Here is a 24,367-nt window from a genome sequence, read left to right as displayed (position 1 = left end):
TAACTTTTCATTTTCTTCAGTCACCTTGAAAAGGGCAGATGATGGTAACCTGTTCACTTAGAGACTGTTTGAGGGTGAGGGCAGTGTTTCTAGAGAAGGGTGTACATTTTAGCTGTAGAAGTCTTAGTTTCTCACTCTTTACTTGTATGTCCACTATGTTTTATTGATGTCTTTCTTGGTGGTTGGTTAATAAATCTGCATATCTTTACCTGCACCTGTATATATTTTTTCTTCAAGCTTAGTGCTTATTTTTTTCTATAAAATAATAAAAGCTCACTTAAAATGACAATTCAGCTACCCAGAACACAAAATAGATTTCACAAATTTTGAGTACTAGATTTTTTATGTGTCTTATTAATAACTAGGACAGTTCCTTAGTTTTTCCTCAGAGCCTCTTTGTCCCTGGGATTAACAGGTCTACCCAGTCATAAACCATTCTAACCCAGAAGAAATTAGAATGATGCAGAACAATAGTTAGTCAGCCAGAAGGGTGTGAACCACCTGACAGCCTGGCAGAGAGGAGAAAGGAAGGATAATGTAATCAGAAAAACTTCCAAAAAGGGAAAAAGTCAGTCTCTAATGATTTTGTACAGGTATTTATGGCCTCAGGGGGCTTTGTTATATAACAAAGGCTGAAGTTACCCATAATAGGTTAATTTAAGAGGAGTCTCTTCTAAGATGACATAGAGAAATATAATCCATTTTATTATTTTTTTTAATTTTAGATTTTATTTATATATTTTTAGAGAGAGAGGAAGGGAGGAAGAGAAACATCAATTAGTTGCCTCCTGCATACCCCCAACTGGGGACCTGGCCTGCAACCCAGGCATGTGTCCTGACTGGGAGTCGATCCCGTGACCCTTTGGTTCACAGGCTGGCACTCAGTCCATTGAGCCACACTAGCCAGGGCAAAAAATATAATCCATTTTAGATAGAGATCATTAAAACTGGCTTACGGAAAATATTTTAATGTTTAATACTGTATGTATAATTTAATTACCAGGAAAATTTACTTAATGTGAGATTCCTTCATTCTGCCAGCTCCATGGGCTAATTAAAGCATTAGTATATAGATTTTATTTTTAAGCTTGTCCCCTATGTCTGCCAGTGTAATAGAATTTTCTGATAAAAATCTTAATAAAAACAATGTTAAAATTTTAGAGTGGGATAGTTTAGTTTGAACTTCAAGTTTCAGGAGTATCTTTTATATATTTGTAAGAAATAAATCATGCTTTCCTCAGATTTCCATTTAGACAAAATCCAAAAGTAGCATGCTAATTAAAGACCAAAATTGTTTCTATGGTGTTCTACTAAATTCAATATGTATTTCAAAGAACAATCCCTTATGAAGCTCAATCTTAGTGAATTTATATATACTTGTATATATTTACTTACCCTTAAGGTTTTCAAAGAAGTGTTCAGTATGTTTTGTAGATTCCTTTTGATGAGGCCATTTATCTTTTTCATAGTCAGTTATCAGATATCTAAGGCAAATTTTTGAATAGTGAATTAATTTCAGTCCATTTGTGTTAGAATTAGAAACCAGAAGTACATAATTAGTTGTAATGGAAAATAAAAATAGATTATGGCACACGACATTCTTCATTTGTATCACTTAAAATATTATATACATCCCTCTAATTAGAATTAATTGTAATGGAAATTATATAGTTGTAAATTTTGAATAATTGAATGCTATGTGCATTTGAAATGTATTCAGGTTTCTGCACTTTTTTAAAAAGATTAAAATATTAGGGATAAGCACTAAACTTAACATTCTGTGCTGTTTCTCTTTAACTACAGACCCTGCCACATGGAAAAACTCAAGACACCTTTCTAAAGGTTTCCTTTCTCCATTTGTCTTTGGCCCCCCTTCCTCTCGCGCCTGCATGCGTGCTTACGTGCTCTTCCAGGCCGTGCGCGTGGTTTTCCTCCCTTTTTATTTGCCTGTCCACAGTGGTGTTGCAGGTTTCAGTGGTTCTTGTTACTTTTTGGCATTTCATCAGAATGAAGGCTTTTTTGGTGGTGAATGTAATTTATTTTTATTTTAAGAAACATGCTTATGAAGCCAGGCCTTTTTTAAGGCAAATTCAAAACACCCCTTTGGTATGTAGTACCTGCCTCTGTGAGTTCTGTTCACCTAGATTACTCCAGTCCTCCAATGAGTCTTCTTGGAAGAAGGTACTAAGCCTCAAGTAGGTGAGCATTTTACTTGTAAAAAGGATCCAGTTTTATTTACCTTGATTCCACCAAAGAATTGATCCACATTTCTCAATAAATATTTATTTGAATGTCTTACAGTCTTTGTTATTTTGATTTCAGGTGGCTGATATGCATTATTCATAAACTCAGCCATTAAGACATTTAAAACTCCAAGTTCAGCAAAAGCAGAATAGCTGTACTTGGGAGGTAGTTTACATTTCTAGCTTCTCTAGAATATATAAAGCAAAACTTGTTCTCTTTAAGTTTTAGACCACTTGAACAGTGCCTTCAGTGAATATATTTTCCTTTTTTCAGAAACAGACTTATCATTGGAAACTAATGGAGCACAGCGACTCCATACAGTGCACATGCTAGGGTATCCATCTCCCCGCACCCCCTGTCACAGCTTTATTACTTTCAAGCCTAGAAAATGGTCTTGGCTCTGGGGAAAATTCACTTTGAAAGTGTATGTAAATTACAGAATAGCATCACACTACTGAGAGCCCTTTAAAGGAACAACAAATTGTAACTCTATAGATAACTAACAGGAAACCAAATAAAAAAAAAACAGATTGAAAAGTTAGCTGTTTCATTCACATATTACAAATTGTTACCCTAAGTTATATGTGTGAATCTATTATATATGCTTTTTGCATTACTCAGTAAGTCTTAATTTTTCTTCTTTTAAGCCATTAGTTTGAGTACTTTCATCAGATAAACTACTTTTATGTGTAAGATATTTAAACTTTTCACTATAACATAATAAAGTATGAAGAGAAGTGAACAATTTTATTCATAAAATCTAGATTTCAAATGGTGGGATGACCTGTGAACAACTCTACCCAAAATGAGTCATGTTTTTGAAATATATGAGACCACTTTTAAATGGGAGAGTATTGGGTTGGCCAACAAGTTTGTATGTTTTTTTTCTGTAAAATAAGACAGATTTTCCATTTTCACCAATAATTGTATTGATTTGGGTATTTTGAATATGTCAGCTGTCTCCTGCTATTGACTTCTAGTGGGTAGAGGCCAGGGGTGCTACTAAACATCTCCAATGGATAACACAGTCCCACAGCAAAGAATTATTTGGCCAGAATGTCAGTAGCACCAAGACACTTCACAAACCACTTTTGACATGTCCGATGGGTCACAGCACCTTCTCCATGCACTGCATAAATCTTTTTTTGTGTGTTTCAGTTGTGTTTTTACCTTCCTTGAAATAATAAAGCATAATACACCAAAAATGTTGCATATTTTCTTCCATCTTCATTATTAAACTGGCTGCACAAAAACTTGCCAATTTTGATAAGCTTTTTTTAAAATGCATGCCGATATGACAGCTGTCACAATCTAACACAATTGTTTTGAATTTAGTTAAAGACAAATAAGCGATACTAGAGACTCTTATGGAACAATCAACGGACTTTTTGGCCAACCCAATATGATTTAGTAGATCTTAAAATACTCATTAATTTGTAGTTAGTGGCAAAATAGGAACCAATAATATTGTGTTATGTTTTTAATTCCTAACTAAAGATAAAAAGTAATTCTCATAGTTTCTAATAAATAGAGCTTTTCTTTTTCCAGGGGTTGAAGCAGAGGAGTGGGGTAAATTTCTTCACACCAAGAATAAGGTAATGACACAATATGAAGAAATAACACATTGAAAAAACTTTTTGTACAAGTAGTTGGTAATTTAGCTCCTTATCATTGGCAATGTGATATGTATCTTGAAGTTGCTGTTCCTTGCAAAATAAAGCTTATCTTAGCAACATTTCTAATCATAGTAGTTTATTTGGAAAATACTAAGTTGAGCCTTATGCTCTCTAATTTAGAGATTCTTTTTTTTAAATTTTATTTTACAATTATAGTTGACATATGATATTCTGTTAGTTTCAGGCATACAATACAATGATTAGACATTTGTATACCTTATGAAATGATCACCACGATCAGTCTGGTTTCCCACTTGGCACCTTACTAGTTATTACATTGTGATTGACTATATTCCCCAGGCTACACTTTATATCCCTGTGACGATTTTTACATGGAGATTCTTAACTCTTGTGGGATCAGGCAATCTTGAAAAGCTCACATAAACTGTGATTCCTTGACTCAAAAATATATGTATATATTAGAATTTGTTTACTGATTCTCTGAAGCAGATCTATAGACATCCTTGAGATTTATTAACCTCCCTACTTAAGAACTTTTTATCTTATTTTGAATATCATCTTTCTTGTTTCAATAATTTTTAGCTTTACACAGATTTTGATGAAATTCGACAAGAAATTGAGAATGAAACAGAAAGAATTTCAGGAAATAATAAGGTAGGCATCTTTTTAAAGTTAAAAAGTATAAACATCAGTAAACCTATTATTTTGATATAAACTTACATATTTTGATATAATGTGTGGTGAGCATTGTAAATTCATAATCCTGGTCTTTGACCATAATGGAGTATATTTTCACAAAAATATTAAAACTACTTAAAATACTTTTTGTTTCTCAGAGCTTTTACATACTGTCAGATATTTCACTTAGATGTTTATTCTTGATCTTAAAAGGCTCTATACTGAGTAAGGCTCTGTACCTGTATTTTCTTATGAATGCAAAGAGAGAAATTAAATATTTTTATCGCCCTGGCTGGCGTAGCTCAGTGGATTGAGCATGGGCTGCGAACCAGGCATCGCAGGTTCGATTCCCAGTCAGGGCACATGTCTGGGTTGCAGGCCATAACCCCCAGCAACCACACATTGATGTGTCTCTCTCTCTCTCTCTCTCTCTCTCTCTCTCTCTCTCTGTCTCTCTCTTCCCTCTCTAAAAATAAATAAATAAATAAAATCTTTAAAAATATTTTTATTTCAGTGAATATGAAAAGTACAGTTGACCCTTGAACAACAGTGGGGTAGTGGGACATCCTGGCACTCTGTGTGTTTGGGTTCCCAGTTGTGAAATTTAACCTTGAAAAGCATGGGTTTGAACTGTGCAGATCAGTTGAAAAAATTCATGTGTACGTGGAACTAGGTAGTTCAAACCTGTATTTTTCAAGAGTCAACTGTAATGTTAGAAACTTTAATTTAAAAAAATTACTTATTATATTTTATCTTCACCTGAGGATATGCTTATTGACCTTAGAGAAAGGGGAAGGGGGAGAGCAACAGAGAGAAACATCTATCAGTTGCCTCCCATAAGTACCCTGACGTGGGGATAGAAGCTACAACCTAGGTATGTGCCCTGACTGGGAATTGAATCTGCACCCTTTTGGTGCACGAGATGATGCTCCAACCACCTGAGCCATTAAACCAGGGCAATGACTGAATTATTTTCTTGTTTCCTAAGATTGTGGGAATTTAAGATAAATTAGGTATCTAACATACCTTTAATCTTGATACTAGGCACTATCAAACTCCCTCCTTAAATCATTGTTTTCTGTCTCTCCTTTATTCCTATTACTTTTCTCTTTCTTCCTTTCCTTTTTATTTAACATCCATTCTTATATTACCTAGAGGCACATTTAATCCTACAAGTAGGCGCGCTAACCTAGTACTAATATTTAAGAAATATTTGTTGAGCCCTTTTACTTGCCAGACGCTGTGGTGGAAAGGTTATTTCCTAACCGACATTTTTGGAGCCATGTTAATTCTTTATGCCTATATAGGATATTTGTTTCTTTTTCAGTGATTGACTCAGCTTTGTTCATTACTGAACTCTGTCGAGGCTGGTAACCTTTGAGTTAACTGCTACTGCTACCATATGTTCCTGCATTTCTGGCGATTGGGTGGGATAATAGAAAAGTGACAGGGAACTAGATTAGCATGTCCTCAGTCCTGTAATTATATCAGGGATAATTTTGACTTTTTAGATGTTATTAATTATAACATCAGTCTGAATTAATCTTTCCTGTGATTCCAGTGCATTTACTGCACTCAGGAATGGGTGGCAGTTTTACATAGTACTAGAATTCAGAGTGAATATCGTTGGCAATTCAAAAGGGAAAGGTTTCAGTTATAAACTGAATGTCATGAAGGAGAGAGTCCCTGTACAACCAAGACATTTAATTTATGGTGGGGATATGTCATCCACAGTGTCCAAAAGATGAGAGTCCCCTACCCACAGATCTTTGGAAAATCTTTCCTAAATCACATTTATAATAAAGTATATGATATTTTGATCTTCAGTAAGTAATTTTATATGTGAAAATATCAAAATGATTTCATATGCTTAACATAAAGCCTTGAAAGATTTGAAATATCTGTGAGATTGGAGTTGTGAAGGCTTTTGGGAAAAGCATTGTATTGGGCATAATAAAGGAACGCCTGAGAAATATACAGACAAGGTAGGTATGCTAAGTATTATTAGCCTGTAAGGACTTTTGAACAGTGGTGTGTTAAAAATAGAAAAGTAGTTTAGAGCAATCTAATATAGCAAATACAATTGCATAGAGGATTCAGAGTAAAGGATGTTCCAATAAAGCTCTTTGGGAAATTGGAATTTTGAGTGGGTTAATGAAGGAAGACATAAGGTGGATAAATACAGTACATGTTAAAGGATAAAGAATGATGTGTAAAAAAGACAAATTATGAACATTTCATAACTACATGTGACTTTTTACATGTAGTTAACTCAACTCTAAAACTTGTACAGGGCTAGTAGTAAAGATACTGTGCAATAATCTTAGTATAGGGGAGGGGGAAAAGTAGGTGTATTTCACACTATCCAGAGTCTTACTATTCAAATTCAGGGAACTGCAGATCCAGAAAAATTTTCTGATGAATCTCTTGCAGGTGCACTCTTGCCACTTGATAGTCAAAGATCAGGAACCAAATTGATTTGGATAACTTGTTTACTTTCTGAGCTTAAGGTCCTCATAACTTTGGATAGTGATACATTACTCTTTTGTCTACTGTCTACTTTTACTAAACATATTTAAGAAATGGTATATGCTTAGAATCAAGAAAAAACAAATAATACAGGGGAAATACGTTGTGAGTATTAGCAGTACAGGGTGCAACAGGATTGTAGTGTGCTCTGTCCCTTGCTGCTTTCCAGTCCATGTGTTTCATCAGGTGTTGATTGTTGAAATGTTTTAGGGATCATGGTTTAATTGATATTTAAAAGCATCTAATGTCTGTCTACTTGAAATGAGGCTTACTTTAACATTTTTATATTTCATTGACATTTCAATATGATTTTAATATGATATTTTAAAACTTATTTTTAGGGAGTAAGCCCTGAACCAATTCATCTTAAGATTTTTTCACCCAATGTTGTCAATCTGACACTTGTGGATTTGCCAGGAATGACCAAGGTAAAGAATCATTGTCACTCATCGTGGATTTGGTTATGTTTGTTTTCACTTGACCAAATGTGGTTTTTCCTCAACCCTATACTAGAATAATCATGTATGTATGCATGCATGTATATATGTATATATTTGCAGTCAACTTGATCTCTTAGCAGCATTCGATACAGTTGAGTCCTTTCTTCTCCTTGGACCACTCTTACTTGTCTTCTAGTTCCACCTCTACAGGGTTACTTCACTGGCCACTCCTTAAAGTCTCTTTTGGTGGTTTCTTATCTTCTCAATGTCTACACAGTGTGTGTCCCAGAGCTCAGTTTTTGGACCTCTTGTTAGGGGAGTACACTTGGCCCCTCAATGATCTCATGCAATAGTACGGCTTTAAATACATGAGTAACTGTATGCTGACAGTATTTAAGTATCTCCAGACTTGTATATTCATCTCCAGAATTGTATAGCCAACTGTCTACTTGACATATATAATCGTGATGTTCAATACCCAATTCCTGACCCATTCCTCAACCTGATTTGATCCCTCTGTAATCTTTCCCATCTCAATAAATGACAACTCTGTTTTACCAGTTGCTTGGCTAAAAAGTCTGTAGTCATCCTTGATACCCATCCCACACCCTATTCATGTCAGCAAATCATCTTGGCTCCTTGTTTTTAAAATATATACTTCTTCCTCCTCTCCTTCATTTCACATCTTTCTCTCAAATGTCATTCATTATCTGAGTAAGGTCTTCCCTGATCACTCTGTTTAAAAGCACAATCCAGTTTAAAAGTATAACCTTCTCTAGTCATTCTGTAGCCTTCAGTCCTGTTTTCAGAGTAGCCTTCATCAGCCTCTTGCTACCTAGAAACTATATTTGTTTGTTTATTATCTGCTTTTAACCACTAAAATATAAGCTGTATGAAGACAGGAATTTTGGTATTTTTTTTTTATTCACAACTGTGACATAATCTGACATGTAGAACAGTTTCTGAAATACTATAGGGTGTGAATAAATACTTGCTAATTGAATGAATGAATGCATGTGTCTCAAAGTAATTAACATTGACCAACCGTTAACATGGTAAACTTGATATTTGCAAGAGATACGTTTTGCGACTTTTACCTATTACTAAATTCATATATACCACTGTCAGAGTATATAATTTCTTTTTAACTATCTATAAATGGAGTAATCCTTATAATCTGTGGATTAAATGGGAAAAGGCTGAGTCAATTTTTATTACTAGTTTCTTGCTCATTTCTGTTTGGTTCAGGTGCCTGTAGGTGATCAACCTAAAGATATTGAGCTTCAAATCAGAGAGCTCATTCTTCGGTTCATCAGTAACCCAAATTCCATTATCCTCGCTGTCACTGCTGCTAATACAGATATGGCAACATCAGAGGCACTTAAAATTTCAAGAGAGGTAGATCCAGATGGTAAGGACAGATGTTAATATTTATTGAGATATTTGGTTAATACTGGTAAATATACTTCCTTTGCCCTGGCCAGGTGGTTAAGTTGGTTGGAGCATCGTCCCATACACCAAAATATTGCAGATTCGATCTTTCTGGTCAGAGTGCATACGGGAGGCATCTGATCAATGTTTGTCTCGCACATCAGTGTTTCTTTTTTCTATTTCCCTTCCTCTCTTTTTAAAATCAATAAATATATTCTCGGGTGAGGATTAAAATATCTATTTACTTTTAAGAAAGTACTTTTTAATTTTAAGAGGAATACCTCTGGCTGTTAATACATTGTAAAAATAATGCTTTCCTATTTTGCTTATAGTTTCAAATAGAAATTCTGGTGGAAAAATAAAGTTCTAATAGATAAATTTCTGTACAGGCTATGAAAAAATACTTCACCATAATGTCCATATTTGTAAATGGTTACCTAATTTAAAAGTATGATGGCTTTGCAAAAAAGAGTTTGGTAGTGTATTGGATTGGCCAAAAAGTCCATATGGTTTTTCCCATAAAATAAAAAACACATTTTTCATGTTCATCAATAACTTTATTGATTTGGATATTTTGAGGATGTTGGCTATCTCCTGCATGGTTTAACATTGATTGTTCTCAATTAATGTCTCAATTTGATTGCTACCAACTTCAGCTGGTCTACCTGACCATGAAGCATCGTCCAGCCAGAAATCTCCAGCAGGAAACTTTGACATGTTCGATCAGTCACAGCACCTTCTCCATACTCTGCACAAATCTTTTTTCTGAGTTTCAGTAGCCTTTTTACCTTGCTTGAAATAATAAAGCACAATAGGCCAAAAATGTTGCTTATTTTCTTCCATCTTCAATATTAAAATGGCTACAAAAATTCACCAATTTTGATAAGTTGTTTTAAAAATGCCCACTGATAGGACAGCTGTCATGAGACAACCTAACAAAATTTTCGAGTGAAGTTAAAGACAACTAAGTGCTACTAGAGCCATCTTACAGAAAAACACAAACGAACTTTTTGACCAACCCAACAAATAAAAAGACTTCTGAGAATAATGAACTCTAATAGTAGATAATTGTAGATTATTTATATTTTAGTAGATAATTATGGTACCTACATTCTTCTGAGGTAATAAACATTTAGATGTGGTCAAAAGTGGAGATTTTTAGAAATAAAGGTAAAATCCTTTTATGAAGCATTTGTAACCTCAAGGGTTAGTTCAGACTGTGGGTCAGTGTATAATACTTGACAAATGCTATAGTGGGCATCTCTTGATATATTTAAAATACCAGCTTGTAAGAGAGTAGTTAGTATTGCTGCTAAGAAATACATGCTTTGCTCCACACAGGAGACATTTTTTTTTCCTTGAGTATTTGGAGGGTCAATGGGCTCTGCCATAGTTCTTTGAAGAAGAATTTCAAATAAAAATTTGATAAGAAATGTTAGCCCTAAGACTGCTAATTAGAATTCCTATAAACAGGGACATTAAAAATTTTTTTATTTGAACTTTTTAAGAAACTTTTGCCCTAGCTGGTATTGCTCAGTGGATTGAGCTCCTTCCTGACTACGAGTCAAAGGGTCGCCACTCAGGGCACATGCCTGGGTTTCAGGCCAGGTACCCAGTAGCAGGGTGCGAGGGGGCGCCACACATTAAAGTTTCTCTTCCTCTCTTTCTCTGTCCCTTCCCCTCTGTCTAAAAATAAATAAAATCTTTAAAAAACCCCTGCTATTTTATTAATGAGTAATTAATGTTCATTTAAATTTAAATTAAAAGATAAACTACACCAAGAGATTTATTTTTATGTTTTATTTGTAGCAAACTATTAAGCGTTTTATATGCATTAATTATAATTTAAACAGACCCTTGAGCCATAAATATGATCATACTTCTTTTCAAAAAGATTTTATTTACTTTTAGAGAGAGGAGAAAGGAGGGGGAAAGAGAGAAATGTCAATGTGCAAGGGAAACATTGACTGGTTGCCTCCCTCACACCCCCAACTGGGGACTGACTGGTCTGCAACCCAGGCATGTGCCCTGACCAGGAATTGAATCAGCAACCTTCCTGGTTTGTGGGATGATGCCCAACCCACTGACTCAGACCAGTCAGGGCCATACTTTTGATCTAGAAATCTTAATATAGTAATATATTATTAGGAAGTAATCTAGTATTATTTATAGTATCAAAAAAATTAGAATCAACTTAATTATATGACCCACAGTAAGAATGATTAAGTAGATGAAGATAGAATATGAAATCATTAAAAAGGATGATTTTATAGATTTGAAGCAAATAGAAAAATGCTTTTAATTGGAAATGCCATATGTAAAATTGGACACTAGGCAGAACAACAGCTGGAACTCTCATACTTTGCTGGTGGAAATGGTATAGCCACTTTGGGAAACAGCTTGTCAGTTTCTGAAAAAGTTAAATTGGCAGTTCCACTCCTGGGTAAATAACCATGTTACAAGAAAACCCATGTTCATATAAAAACCTGTATGTGAATGTCTGTAGTAGCTTTAATTATAATCTCCTAAAACTGGAAACGACTCAGATGTTTTCAAATGGGGAATAAATAACCAAACCATAGTATTGGGTTGGCCAAAAGGTTCGTTTGTGTTTTTCTGTAAGATGGCTCTAGTAGCACTTAGTTGTCTTTAACTTCACTCGAAAATTTTGTTAGGTTGTCTCATGACAGCTGTCCTATCAGTGGGCATTTTTAAAACAACTTACCAAAATTGGTGAATTTTTGTAGCCATTTTAATATTGAAGATGGAAGAAAATAAGCAACATTTTTGGCCTATTGTGCTTTATTATTTCAAGCAAGTTAAAAGGCTACTGAAACTCAGAAAAAAGATTTGTGCAGAGTATGGAGAAGGTGCTGTGACTGATCGAACATGTCAAAGTTTCCTGCTGGAGATTTCTGGCTGGATGATACTTCATGGTCAGGAAGTTGGTAGCAATCAAATTGAGACATTAATTGAGAACAATCAGTGTTAAACCATGCAGGAGATAGCCAACATCCTCAAAATATCCAAATCAATAAAGTTATTGATGAACATGAAAAATGTGTTTTTTATTTTATGGGAAAAACCATATGGACTTTTTGGGCACTGCTATATATCCATACCACAAAATACTATTCAGCAATAAAAGGGAATGCGCAATTGATACATGCAACAACACGGATAACTCTCAAATGCATTATGCCAAGTGAAAAAAGCCAGATTCAAAGGGTCATGTATATGATTCCATTTATATAACATTCTGGAAAAAGCAAAGCTAGTATGAAAAATGGGTTTGATTGGGTAGCATAAGAAAAATTGGGGGACAGTGGAACTTTGTCTTGAGTTGTCAGTGGTAATAACTCTTTTCATTTGTTAAAACTCATAGAACTGTACACCAGGAATGAGTGAATTTTAAACAGATTTTAAAATGAGTATTAAAAAATTAGCCCTGAGCGCTAACAAAAATTTTTATGTGACATTTAAAACAATACATGATTAAAATTAGATTTTAAAAGTATTCATAAGCAAAGGTTAGAAAAGCATTATCGAAATGATGAGAAGAGGTAATCTTCAGCGGGGTTATAGATGATAATTTTTCTTTATTCTTAAAAGCTTTATTTACTGGGTCATTTTTTTTTTCTTTTTTTGCATTTACCAGGTCGCAGAACTCTTGCTGTAATCACTAAACTGGATCTTATGGATGCGGGTACTGATGCCATGGATGTGTTAATGGGAAGGGTTATCCCTGTCAAACTTGGAATCATTGGGGTAGTTAACAGGTTAGCAATCAAGAATGAGATGAGAGTTGCAGCATTTTCATTTCAAAGTAAATCTGAATTTTAAAAATCAGTCTGACATGGAATAGTGTCCCTGTTTTTCCTCTTTTACTCTGACCTTGGTACTGTTAAAGTATTCATTGCTCTAAAGAGAGAAAAGGGGTTCATGAAAACCTCTTGTAGGCAAGAGTCTTCAAAGTAAGCTGTACCACAACATGGAAGGAAACTTAATAGCTAGGCTCAAAATATTCCAGCCTATTATGCTATGTATGAAGACAGCACTGGATGAGAAGGGGAAAGTATTATATGATTTATACCCAATCAAGAAAGTGTTTGTTAAGGTGGTAGGATCTTAATAGATTGGTTTAACTCCTAGCATTAGTGATTCCACATAATTGCCAGGATGTGACTTGGAGAAATTTTATTAAACATATCCTAATTATAAATAGCTGGTGTTACAAATTGTGGAAAGGAGAGGGTGCCTAATTATGTTTTAGATACTCTACTGTGATCACTTTTCAAATGGTGTCTCTTTGAATCCTTATTACAACATCCCTGAGGTAGGAGTTGATGTCTGTTTTATAAAAAGAAAACTCAAGTTATACATTCACCAAAGCCACATGGCTGGTTAAAGCAGGGCTAGGTTCAAGTGAAGATCCCTCTTAATCCGAAGTCTTAATAAAAGTCAGAAGCATTGAACTGGTCATATCACCCACAAAGTAGATATAATGTGGGTTTAAATGATACCTCATATTTTGTGTCTCGGACCTTTTAAAATTAAAATGTTTTTATTAAGTGATATCTAAGATCCATTACAGCTGTCTGCTTCTATTCATATGTCTTCCTACCTCATTCGTACTCCAAACTTTCTCTTTAAATTCCCATTGTTGCTGTTTCCAGGCAAATGTGGTGTTTGTAACACTTTCATTTGTAGATGACTGCTGGTCAAGTTAACTTAATTATTTTTACTAGAAATTAGTTGCCTGCCCACAGACAAAATATTTTTTCATGTGTCCATCCCTTTTACTTAAGAGTAGGCTTGTAACTATAGTTAATGATAATGAGGAGGCCTAAACTGTTTAGGCCTCCTCATGTGACTGACTTACTTGTGACTTACTTACTTGTAAGTCACATGGTTGGAATCTTGGCTGAACTACTCAGTATGTGACCTTTGGTAAATTGGTTAATCTGAGCGTAGGTCTTTACTATAAAATGGGATAATGCCTACCACATAGAATTGTTGTGGGAATTAAATAAAAGCGGTCCATGTTAGGCATTACGAACAGTACCTGGTCCTTCTATATCATCATCATCATCATCATCATCACCACCACCATCGTTATCCAAGGTGCATAGAGGACCATGTGGACTTTAACTGAACATTTTTATTTTTTTCACCTGCAGGAGCCAGCTAGATATTAACAATAAGAAGAGTGTAACTGATTCAATCCGGGATGAATATGCTTTCCTTCAAAAGAAATACCCATCTTTGGCTAACCGGAATGGAACAAAGTATCTTGCTAGGACTCTAAACAGGTAATGTTTTTTACCCCTTGGAAAATGATATGTTTTTTGTTTGCTAATAAGTATTTGAGACCTTTCATTTTCAGTTCCTTATATTTTCGTAATGTTTTTGCATGTACAACTTTACCTTTTGTTTCTTACACAGTAGGTTCTTGTACTGTAGATGTCTGTTTTTATTGGGGTGGTTGGCTTAAATATCATGTATTCTAGGAATGCCAAAGTGAATTTTAAAATGTCTGAATTACAACATTCTTGAGAGTCAGTTTACTTTTGATGATAGTACTAGATAGCTGATGACTTCAGTTACACTTTGGATTTCAGGAATTGAATTAAAATTGATAATTTTCATATCATCTGTTCTTAATTTAGTGTGTATTTTATTCCTATTCAGAAAGGTAATTTAAGGTACATACCTTAAATTTTGAATACCTACAAATGAAATGATAGAGGGACAGGAATACCCTTCTGGATAATTTATAAATGAATGAAGTTAAAACTATTTTTACTTTTGTCTTATTCCCTAAATAAATTAAAGGCTGATGGAATTGGATCTTTGTAAGATTTTCACTATGCTGAGGACCCATTGTAAAAGATAAGTCAGGAACCAAAATTGTGTAGGTAAAATTAGATTGAGTGGCTTTCTTTCTCTGAGGTAACTGCAATAATTTAAAATAATTTTCTTCAATTTATATTTTGTTCTCTAGCAACTGCTATAATTTGATGGGTTCAAAGTGAATATAAAAAGTATTGACCAAGACAGCTTCTTTCATGTCATTTTTTTTCAGACTTAATTATCCTCTAAGATTGCATCATTTCCTGCCAAGACATATTATTTGACAGGTTTCCCATTATTTGCATTTTTAAAATTTGACCTGTTTGGTTCTTCAAAATACAAATTTTACTTTCAAATCTTCCCTTTTTAACCTGTGTTAGGTTACTGATGCATCACATCAGAGACTGCTTACCAGAGTTGAAGACAAGAATAAATGTTCTAGCTGCTCAGTATCAGTCTCTTCTAAATAGCTATGGTGAACCTGTGGATGATAAAAGTGCTACTTTACTCCAGCTTATTACCAAATTTGCCACAGAATATTGCAACACTATTGAAGGAACTGCAAAATACATTGAAACTTCAGAGCTGTAAGTAAGAAATTTCTGTCAATTTGGCTACTGGATTGATAGGTTACTTTATCTTCTATTACAGTGACAAAGGTACTCCAAGATTATCTGACTGTGATTTATTACTTATAAAACAGGAATATTATTTTGTAGAAATGGTAGGATGATATCTGATGTGTGTTAAAATTTTTTATAAACTCTGTACAGTACAGTAAAAATTTCAGATATTTCTTCTAAGACTTTAATTGATAAGCACTTAGGAATATTTCATAATTTAACTTTTAAAATGGTTGCTGTACCCCAGCTGGTGTGGTCAGTGGATTGAGTGCCAACCTGCAAACCAAAGGGTCAATTCCTGGTCAGGGCACATGCCTGGGTTGCAGGCCAGGTCTCCAGTAGGGGGCACGAGAGAGGCAATCACACGTTGATGTTTCTCTCCTTCTCTTTCTCCCTCCCTTCCCCTTTCTCTAAAAATAAATAAATAAAATAAAAAAAAGCTTGTTGTTTCTTTAATATGCACTGTATAAACTGTTCATGAAAAAATAAAATGTAGATAAGAAAAAGAATAAAGCATAAGGACAGAATTACTTTTAATTCCATGATCCAAAAGTAAGACCTGCTAATTTTGGCATTAATCTGGATATTGTTCTATGCATCTATAAAATATAAATATGCTTATATTGCCCATCTTTAAAAACAGGATGCTACACATGTTATTTTGGAATCATTTCTTAAATCAACATGTCACAAAATTGTTCATTTGTAATATCAATCTTAAGATTTACATAGAATTTTATTTTTAGATATATTATCATTTGTTGAATCAGCCCCATACTATTGATTGTTTTCAATTATACACAAATATAAAGTGTTGTGATTGACTGTCTTTGAGACATGTATACAAGTAAGTCCTTAGGATAAATTCCTAGAAGTGTAGTTACGAGATCAAAGGATATAAGATCCTCAAAGTTTCTTATTATTGTCATACTATTAATAGATTTACTGTTTTATTATTTGCAGTATATAACAATATCCATTTCTCTAAACTCAATTACAAAGATCTTTTCATTTGAAGTAATTTAAACTTCTGGGAAGTTGCAAATGAATCTACAGAGTTGGTCCTGTTCACCCTTCTCCTTGTTGCCATCTTGCATAACTGTAGTACAGTAACAAAATGGGAAAGTAAAATTTGGTACAAGGTGTAGCTCTTACTCATATTCACCAATTACACACATATTTGTGTGTGTAGTTCTATGGATTTTTAAAATGTAGATGTTTCTATTTTTAAAAAAGATTTTATTTATTTATTTTTAGAGAAAGGGGAAGGGAGGGAGAAACAGGAGAGAAACATCAGTGTGTGGTTGCCTCTCACGCTCTCCCTAGTGGGGTTCTGGCCTATAACCCAGGCATGTGCCCTGACTGAGAATCAAACTGGTGACCCTTTCGCAAGAAACATGGATCAGTTGCCTCTCACACACCCCCAACTGGGGACCTGGCCTGCAACCCAGGCATGTGCCCTGAATGGGAATTGAAGCAGTGGCCTTTCACTTTGCAGGATGACATCCAACCCACTGAGCGACACCAGCCAGGGAAGTTCTATGTATTTTTGTGTGACCCTAGTGGCTATTTTTGTGATTTAACTCTATGAAGTGATGGACTACTTAACGAACTAATTATTGGATGGTTATTATATGTATGGCATGTTGAGGAAAATAAAGATTACTAAGAGGAGCCTTTAAAGAGTTTAGTAAGTAAGGTAGGTCAAGGTAACATGAGGCTTGATCAAGTGGCAAAAAGGAATATAAATCAAGTATTTTATTTATGTACTTTTTTGTTGAGAGAGAGAGAGAGAGAGAGAGAGAGAGAGAGAGAGAGAGAGAGAGAGAGAGAGAAACATCAATGTGCGGTTGCTGGGGGCCGTGGCCTGCAACCCAGGCATGTGCCCTGACTGGGAATGGAACCTGTGATGCTTTGGTCCGCAGCCCACACTCAATCCACTGAGCTACACCAGCCAGGGCAATTTTATGTACTTCTTATTAAATATACTACATAGCCAGAAAAGTACATATAACATACATGGATTTTCATAAGTAGGTAATAAACTATCTGTGTGATCACCTCATCAAGCCTTTAGAACACTGAAGAGAGAACCATTTACATTTCTTTCAGGGACTGAGAGGGCTCCCTGGTTAAAAATGCATTTGTGTTGGGCCCTGAACAGAATTTGGGGAAGGAGTAAGTAGAAGGGTGTTTCAGGCTTTGGAAGACCAAAGAACAATCCAGGATGTATTTAGAGAATAGCATGGAGAATGATGGGACATAATAGGACAGTAAGGCATGAAAGGTGTCTAAGAACAATATTGTGAAAAGTCGATTATTTTTAGAATTTAGAGAACTACTTACTATAAAGAATACTCTTGGTCAGAGGGGTAACTTTTAAAAGGATAATTCTGGTTATTATAAAAATTATTTGAAAAGGGAAAGGTTGGAGGCAGAAAGACCAGTTACTGGTAATTTTAACTATTTTTAAGTGTATAATTCAGTGGCATTAATTATATTCACAATATTGTACAACCATTAAATAGTATCTACTTCCAAAACTTTTCATCACCCCAACAAAAACTCTGTATCCATTTAAGTAATATTTCCTTGTTCCCCCCTCTACCAGCCCCTGGTAACCTCTAACTTACTTTCTGTCTCTATGAATATGCCTGTTCTATATACAGGGAATCATATCATAAATGTCCTTTTGTATCTGTCTGATTTCGCTTACCATAATATTAGACTTGAACCTTTTGCCTGGACTACTCTAAGGAAGTAGTGAATAGCGATGGTGAAAATAGAAAGGGATTATTTAGGGATACATAAAGGTGTTTGTAGAATTCAGCTGCACTTGAATCAAAAAGTAAATATAACACTAGCATTCCTAATCATTAAAATAAGAAATACAAGATGCTTAGTGTGCAGCCATTTAATCTTTTTTAAAGCAGGAGTAGGCAAGCTGTAGCTCATTGGTTAAGAATGATTTTTTTTTAAGCCCTGGCTGGCGTAGCTCAGTGGATTGAGGGCGGGCTGGGAACCAAAGTGTCCCAGGTTCAATTCCCAGCCAGGGTACATTCCTGGGTTGCAGGCCATAACCCCCAGCAACCGCACATTGATGTTTCTCTCTCTCTTTCTCTCCCTCCCTTCCCTCTCTAAAAAATAAATAAATAAAATATTTTTAAAAAATGATTTTTTTGTGTTACATGGTTTAAAAATTTTTAAAGAGGAAAATTCAAACTTTTGTGTGCATAAATTTTACTGGAACACAGCTATGTTTGTTTATGTATGCTCTGTGGCTGCTTTTGTGCTCAATGGCAGAGTTAGCTGAGTAGAAGAAAACTAGGGCAGAGAAAAGATGCTTAGTAGTTCTTAGAACTGATGTTTCCTGGCAGAACAGTTACTGTGTGTGTGTGTGTGTGTGTGTGAGTGTGTGAGAGAGAGAGAGAGAGGGAGAGATGGAAGCGGGGTGTGGGAATAGAGAAGGAATTCTTTTAATGAAATGCCTCCTTTCCCCATTTTAAGACAAATATCAGAGAAACTGGTTCACAGTGGAGTTGAAGACACATGGAAATGGGAACAGTCTAAGTGTAACTTTATCTGAGAATTTCTCAGACAATGAGTCAAACTTAAAGCTTATAGAAAGACTTCTAACTTGCAGCTTCTTTTAGTAATACTAGACAGCATATACTTCATTGTCATTGCCTTTCAGATGCGGTGGTGCTAGAATCTGTTACATTTTCCATGAGACTTTTGGAAGAACCTTAGAATCTGTTGACCCCCTAGGTGGCCTTAATACTATTGACATATTGACTGCCATTAGAAATGCTACTGTAAGTATGTTCAACTCAGAATTTTTTGAAATGAGGTTAGACCTTTAATTTTTTAAAACCCATATTGTACAGCTTATTATTTTGCACTCATACATCAAATTGGGAAGCATTTTCATGAAGAAAACCGAAGTGATTTATTTTAACCTTTGGGAAGAACTAAAATTATATGTAGCTATAAGACCTCGAAATTGAACTTTTTTAGGGTCCTCGTCCAGCTTTGTTTGTGCCTGAAGTTTCCTTCGAGTTACTGGTCAAGCGGCAGATCAAACGTCTAGAAGAGCCCAGCCTCCGTTGTGTCGAACTGGTTCACGAGGAAATGCAAAGGATCATTCAGCACTGCAGCAATTACAGTACCCAGGTAAAGAGAAATGTAGCAGGCTCCATTCAGACTAAGCAGTAAATGACACAAGGCAGCAGTTTCACAGGGGGGAGGAAATATATTAATATTAAATAAAATGGGCTAAAAGTTAAAATATTCAGTTCCCTATCTAAAAGTGACTTAACATAGTATACTTAAATGTAGCTTCCAAATCTAATTCAGTATTTTCAGTAATTATTTAATTTCCCTTTAAACAAAATGGATTTTTTTTTTCTTCTACCATGTAATAGGAGCTTTTGCGGTTTCCTAAACTTCATGATGCTATAGTTGAAGTAGTGACTTGTCTTCTTCGTAAACGGTTGCCGGTTACAAATGAAATGGTGAGCTATGTTTTCACAAATCACTGTAGAAGTTGTACAGCATTATGATTAGAGTTCAGGCATAATGTTTCCCAGTGTATTGGGAAGAAAAACAAGTGGATTTCAATTTTATTTCAAAGGAAACTTCAGTAATTCTGATACAAAGTGTAGTTTTCATATTTTAGTCATTGTTAGTCTGCAGCCACGGGTTTTCTTGAGAAGGGAGTTGCTGAGGTTTGTGAATAGCTTTGCTGTTAATGTTGGAACACCATTGATCTAATGGCAAATTAGTTTTATCTTTAGCCTCAGTAAACTGAGCTTTATAGCAAGCTCTTATTTTAACTGCGATGTACATCAAGATAATTTGGTCATTTCTAGTTTGCTTGTTTGATGACCTAATACTTTAATATCATGGTTGCTTACTTTTATTTTGTGTATTGCTGCTGTCCTTAAAAATAAAAATGCTACAATTTATCCTCTTGTCTCTAATTGTTGGTTGAGGGGTTTTTTTAAGTATTTTTTGATTATGCTATTACAGTTTTCCCAATTTTTCCCCCTTTACTCCCCTTCACCCTCTAGCCTCCCCAGCCCTCTAGCATTTCCCCCACTTAGTTCATGTCCATGGGTTTTACATATAAGATCTTTGAGTCCTCTGTTTCCTATACCATTTTCTATTTCTCTCTGTCTATTTGATGCCTACTAATTAGGTGCTTCTTCCCTGTACCTTTCCCCACCCATTCCTCCCTTCCTTCTTCAAACTGAAATCCCTCCGTGTGATGTCCATTTCTCTGATTCTTTTCCTGTTCTCGTGGTTTGCTTAGTTTTTGTTTTTGTTGTTTTTCTTTTCTTTTAGGTTCATTTATTGGTAGTTGTGAGTTTGTTATCATTTTACTGTTCACATTTTTTTATCTTTTTCTTAGATAAGTCCCTTTAACATTTCATATAATAATGGCTTGATGATGAACTCCTTTAACTTGACCTTATCTGAGAAGTGCTTTATCTCTGCCCTTCCATTCTAAATGAAAGCTTTGCTGGATAGAGCAATCTTGGATGTAGGTCCTTGTCTTTCATGACTTGGAATACTTCTTTCCAGCCCCTTCTTGCCTGCAAGGTTTCTTTTGAGAAATCAGCTGACAGTCTTATAGGCACTCATGTGTAGTACCCATAATTCTCTCCTTTCCTCTTGCTGCTTTTAGGATTCTCTCTTTATCTTTAATCTTGGGTAGCTTGATGATGTGCCTTGGTGTGTTCCTCTTTGGGTCCAATTTCTTTGGGACTCTCTGGGCTTCCTGGAAGTCTATTTTCTTTGCCAGATTGGGAAAGTTTTCCTTCATTGTTCAAATAAGTTTTCAGTTTCTTGCTGCTGCTGTTCTCCTTCTGGCATCCCTATAATGTGGATATTGGAACATTTCAGGTTGTCCCAGAGGTTTGTAAGACTCTCTTCACTCTTTTGAATTCTTGTTTCTTCATTTTGCTCTTGTTGGATATTTATTTCTTTTGTTCCAAATTGTTGCTTTGATTCCTGGTTTCCTTTTTATCACTGTTGGTTCTCTGAATATTTTGCTTTATTTCACTTTGAGTATCCTTCATTTGTTTTTTCAATTTTTTGACTAAACTCAATGAATTCTGTGAGCATTTTGATTACCAGGGCTTTAAATTCTCCATTGGATAGGTCGGCGATCTCCTCCCCGCTTAGCTCTCTTTCTGAGGCTTTACTTTGTTCTTTGATTTGAGTCATATTTCTTTGTCTTGGTGCAGCTTATAGGTTGTAAGGGACAGAGCCTTAGGTATTTACCTCTCCTTGCTGCTGCTGCATTGCCTGTGGGGGAGGGGCCAGAGAAGGAACAGTGGCCCACCTGCTCCTCTGTAGTGCACTTTCCGAAGGACTCTTTCGTGAGACTGGGAGTTTCTCTCACTGCTGCGACTGCAGTAGCCCACTGCCACCTCTGAGTCCCCTTAAGTCAGCCCCTCCCAGGCAGTCTGTAGCGCTCAGCAGCCAGTCCTGCCCCCATGTTCTGTTGCATTGGGGAAGTTTTCTGAGTTGGCCTGCAGGGTCTGCCATCTTACTGATCTGGTTTTTCTGGTTGATTTTTTTCTTTAATTCCTTGGTTGTCAGAGTTCCATGTAGTTTGATTTTCTGGTGCTTTTGGTTTATTGCTTTTAGATTGGTTGTTATCCTCCTTTTGGTTGTTCAAGGAAGCAAAGGGTTTCTACCTATGCCTCCATCTTGGCTGGAACTCTGAGGTTTATTTTTTGTTTTCCTGCATTTGGGTCCTTGGATCAGGATGGTGAGCCCCAGTGGAGGTTTATTAAGAGGACAAAACCATCCTTGGAAATAGAGGATGTTAAGTGCTGCTGTTTAGTTATTTCCCTAGCAGTCATGACCCCCAGATGCTCTCAGGGTGTACCTGCTCATGTCACAGAATAATCACTGAATTTCATTTGAACAGATCCTTTTCACCTGGTTCTTGACCTTTTAGCGCTGTTCTGATTTGTTATGAAGAAGTTATTTTAGTCTCTGCAATGCTGTGAAATTTCAGCTTTCCTCTCTGATTATCATCCATTAGGATTTTGAGCCACATGTAATATATAAACTAGGTGCTTCACAGTTAATGTTACTCAGTCATTACCTCAGATCTTTAAATGTGTCCTTCACCTAAAGTTAATGTCTTTATATTTGGTTATGAGATGTTTTCTTAATGTTGAACCTAACCTAAAACTTTGACATGGAATAATGAATGATCTGAGGTTTTAATACCAAACTGGCAATAGCTTTGGAACTTAGATTTGCATAAAGTAGATAAGGTGGTAGATCTTCTCTACCACCTTAGTGTCATTTCCCCCTTAGAAATGCAATCTCAGATGCTGAAATGGAATAGTTCAAAAGATAGAGAAAATTATTACAATATTTGGCATAAGATTTATCAGTTTGGGTATAATTGTCAGATATTTATTTAGGTATCAGTTTCCTGTAGTGTCTTGTTTAGAATTATCTGTTATTATAATACGTGTTACATACATAGTTCCCTAAAGTAAAATTTGGTTGACATTTTTATAGCCTTATTTTACTTTTTTCCTAGGTCCATAACTTAGTGGCAATTGAACTGGCTTACATCAACACAAAACATCCAGACTTTGCTGATGCTTGTGGGCTAATGAACAATAATATAGAGGTAAATATAATTTGAATGACCTTTTTTGAGAGATGAAAATCTGTTACAGCTCAGTTGTATTAAATATATTGAGCATAGGATGACTATAAAACATTCATGTACTTTATTATTGTCTCTTATATGCTAAGAAGTATGCCAAAGGCATTATATTCTTAAATTTGATTCTCAAAACTACCTGGATGAATTTTTTGTTCATGAAACTGTAACTCAGATTCTCTTTGTGAAACTAACTCAGAGAATCTGGGATTCATTTAGTATTGAAGGACTGCCTGGCTCCATTTCAGTAACTTGTTGCAGTTTATTCAGGTTGAAGTGCGTAAAACAGTGTTTAAAATTGTTTTCATTCGGCTCTGAAAGCTGTGAAGGAAACATTCTAAGAATTACCTACATTATAGTAAATTTGGAAAAGCAGAGTACTCTTTTTACTGGGGTGGCTGCATTTCATGGATCTTTTCTTCCCATTTGAGGTTAATGTTGCAAGTTTCATAAGATCTCAGATGGAGCCAAGGCTGGTCGATAGAGCAATTTATCTGATGCTATTTTTTCTCTGCCACTTTTATCCAAGAACAGTACATTTTTCTGCTACTCCTTAATACAGTAGGACCTCAGAGTCCCCTTCTATATCAAATTTCCTCTTGTGCATATGGATGGAAAGAATATTGTAAACTGGAATTTGGGAACTGGAAGGGACCCTGGGTTATCGACTGCAATCCTTTGGTTAAACTAACAGATGAGGAACCTGAGACCCACAGACGGTAACAGCTGTTGCTTTAGTGCTTATTTTGCTGGGCACTGTTGGAAGAAACAAGCGCCTTCTCTTTAACAGGTACAGGGAACTGTTTGTTAGCTACATAGCTGAAGTGACTCCTATTGTCAGAAAACAATCTAAAATGAACATGAGTACTCTTAATGAACACTCGGAAAGTAGACTAGCTAACAGTTGCATCAAAATTAGCATGTAGACACTGTCTTAGGATACTGATTTACTTTTTGTAACATTGAGACCAGCTTTATGTAAAATTTGTGTCTGGAAGTTTTTGTAATTACCAACGAGGTCATTCATGATACAATTTTTGAGATCATTATTTTTCTACAGATGAGTATGCCTCTGGTTTTACTGACCCTGTGCCAAAGAACTTTACGTGAATATGGTCATGTAATCTTTACACTGACCACGAGGGTCGACAGTTAGTGGCCTGTGCAGTTAACAAAGCCAGGAAGCCAGGACTGCTGGGCTCCAGGGCCTGCTAAGGTCTTAACTGCTTG

At 35.5% G+C, this 24,367-nt stretch overlaps 1 protein-coding gene across 8 annotated transcripts in view; it reads left to right on the top strand.

Annotated features, from left to right (window-relative positions):
* Positions 1 to 24,367, top strand: part of DNM1L (dynamin 1 like) — a 43,696-nt gene that overhangs the window by 12,340 nt on the left and 6,989 nt on the right. For 4 of the 8 annotated variants that reach the window (XM_028532731.2, XM_028532730.2, XM_028532734.2 and 1 more), the window contains exons 3-14: positions 1,804 to 1,842; positions 3,793 to 3,839; positions 4,464 to 4,535; positions 7,430 to 7,516; positions 8,777 to 8,939; positions 12,618 to 12,738; positions 14,140 to 14,271; positions 15,193 to 15,399; positions 19,130 to 19,250; positions 19,453 to 19,608; positions 19,860 to 19,949; positions 23,009 to 23,101. In XM_028532731.2, coding sequence (XP_028388532.1) covers positions 1,804 to 1,842; positions 3,793 to 3,839; positions 4,464 to 4,535; positions 7,430 to 7,516; positions 8,777 to 8,939; positions 12,618 to 12,738; positions 14,140 to 14,271; positions 15,193 to 15,399; positions 19,130 to 19,250; positions 19,453 to 19,608; positions 19,860 to 19,949; positions 23,009 to 23,101 — 1,328 coding nt within the window. The remainder of the gene's footprint in view (positions 1 to 1,803; positions 1,843 to 3,792; positions 3,840 to 4,463; positions 4,536 to 7,429; positions 7,517 to 8,776; positions 8,940 to 12,617; positions 12,739 to 14,139; positions 14,272 to 15,192; positions 15,400 to 19,129; positions 19,251 to 19,452; positions 19,609 to 19,859; positions 19,950 to 23,008; positions 23,102 to 24,367) is intronic. The other 4 variants (XM_028532736.2, XM_028532735.1, XM_028532733.2 and 1 more) reach the window with 1 other exon arrangement.

Source organism: Phyllostomus discolor, chromosome 2 (assembly GCF_004126475.2).
Source record: "Phyllostomus discolor isolate MPI-MPIP mPhyDis1 chromosome 2, mPhyDis1.pri.v3, whole genome shotgun sequence".
NCBI classification, from domain to species: Eukaryota; Metazoa; Chordata; class Mammalia; order Chiroptera; family Phyllostomidae; genus Phyllostomus; species Phyllostomus discolor.
The sequence above is the reverse complement of the archived record's forward strand: the minus strand, read 5'-3'. Positions and strand labels throughout refer to the sequence as shown.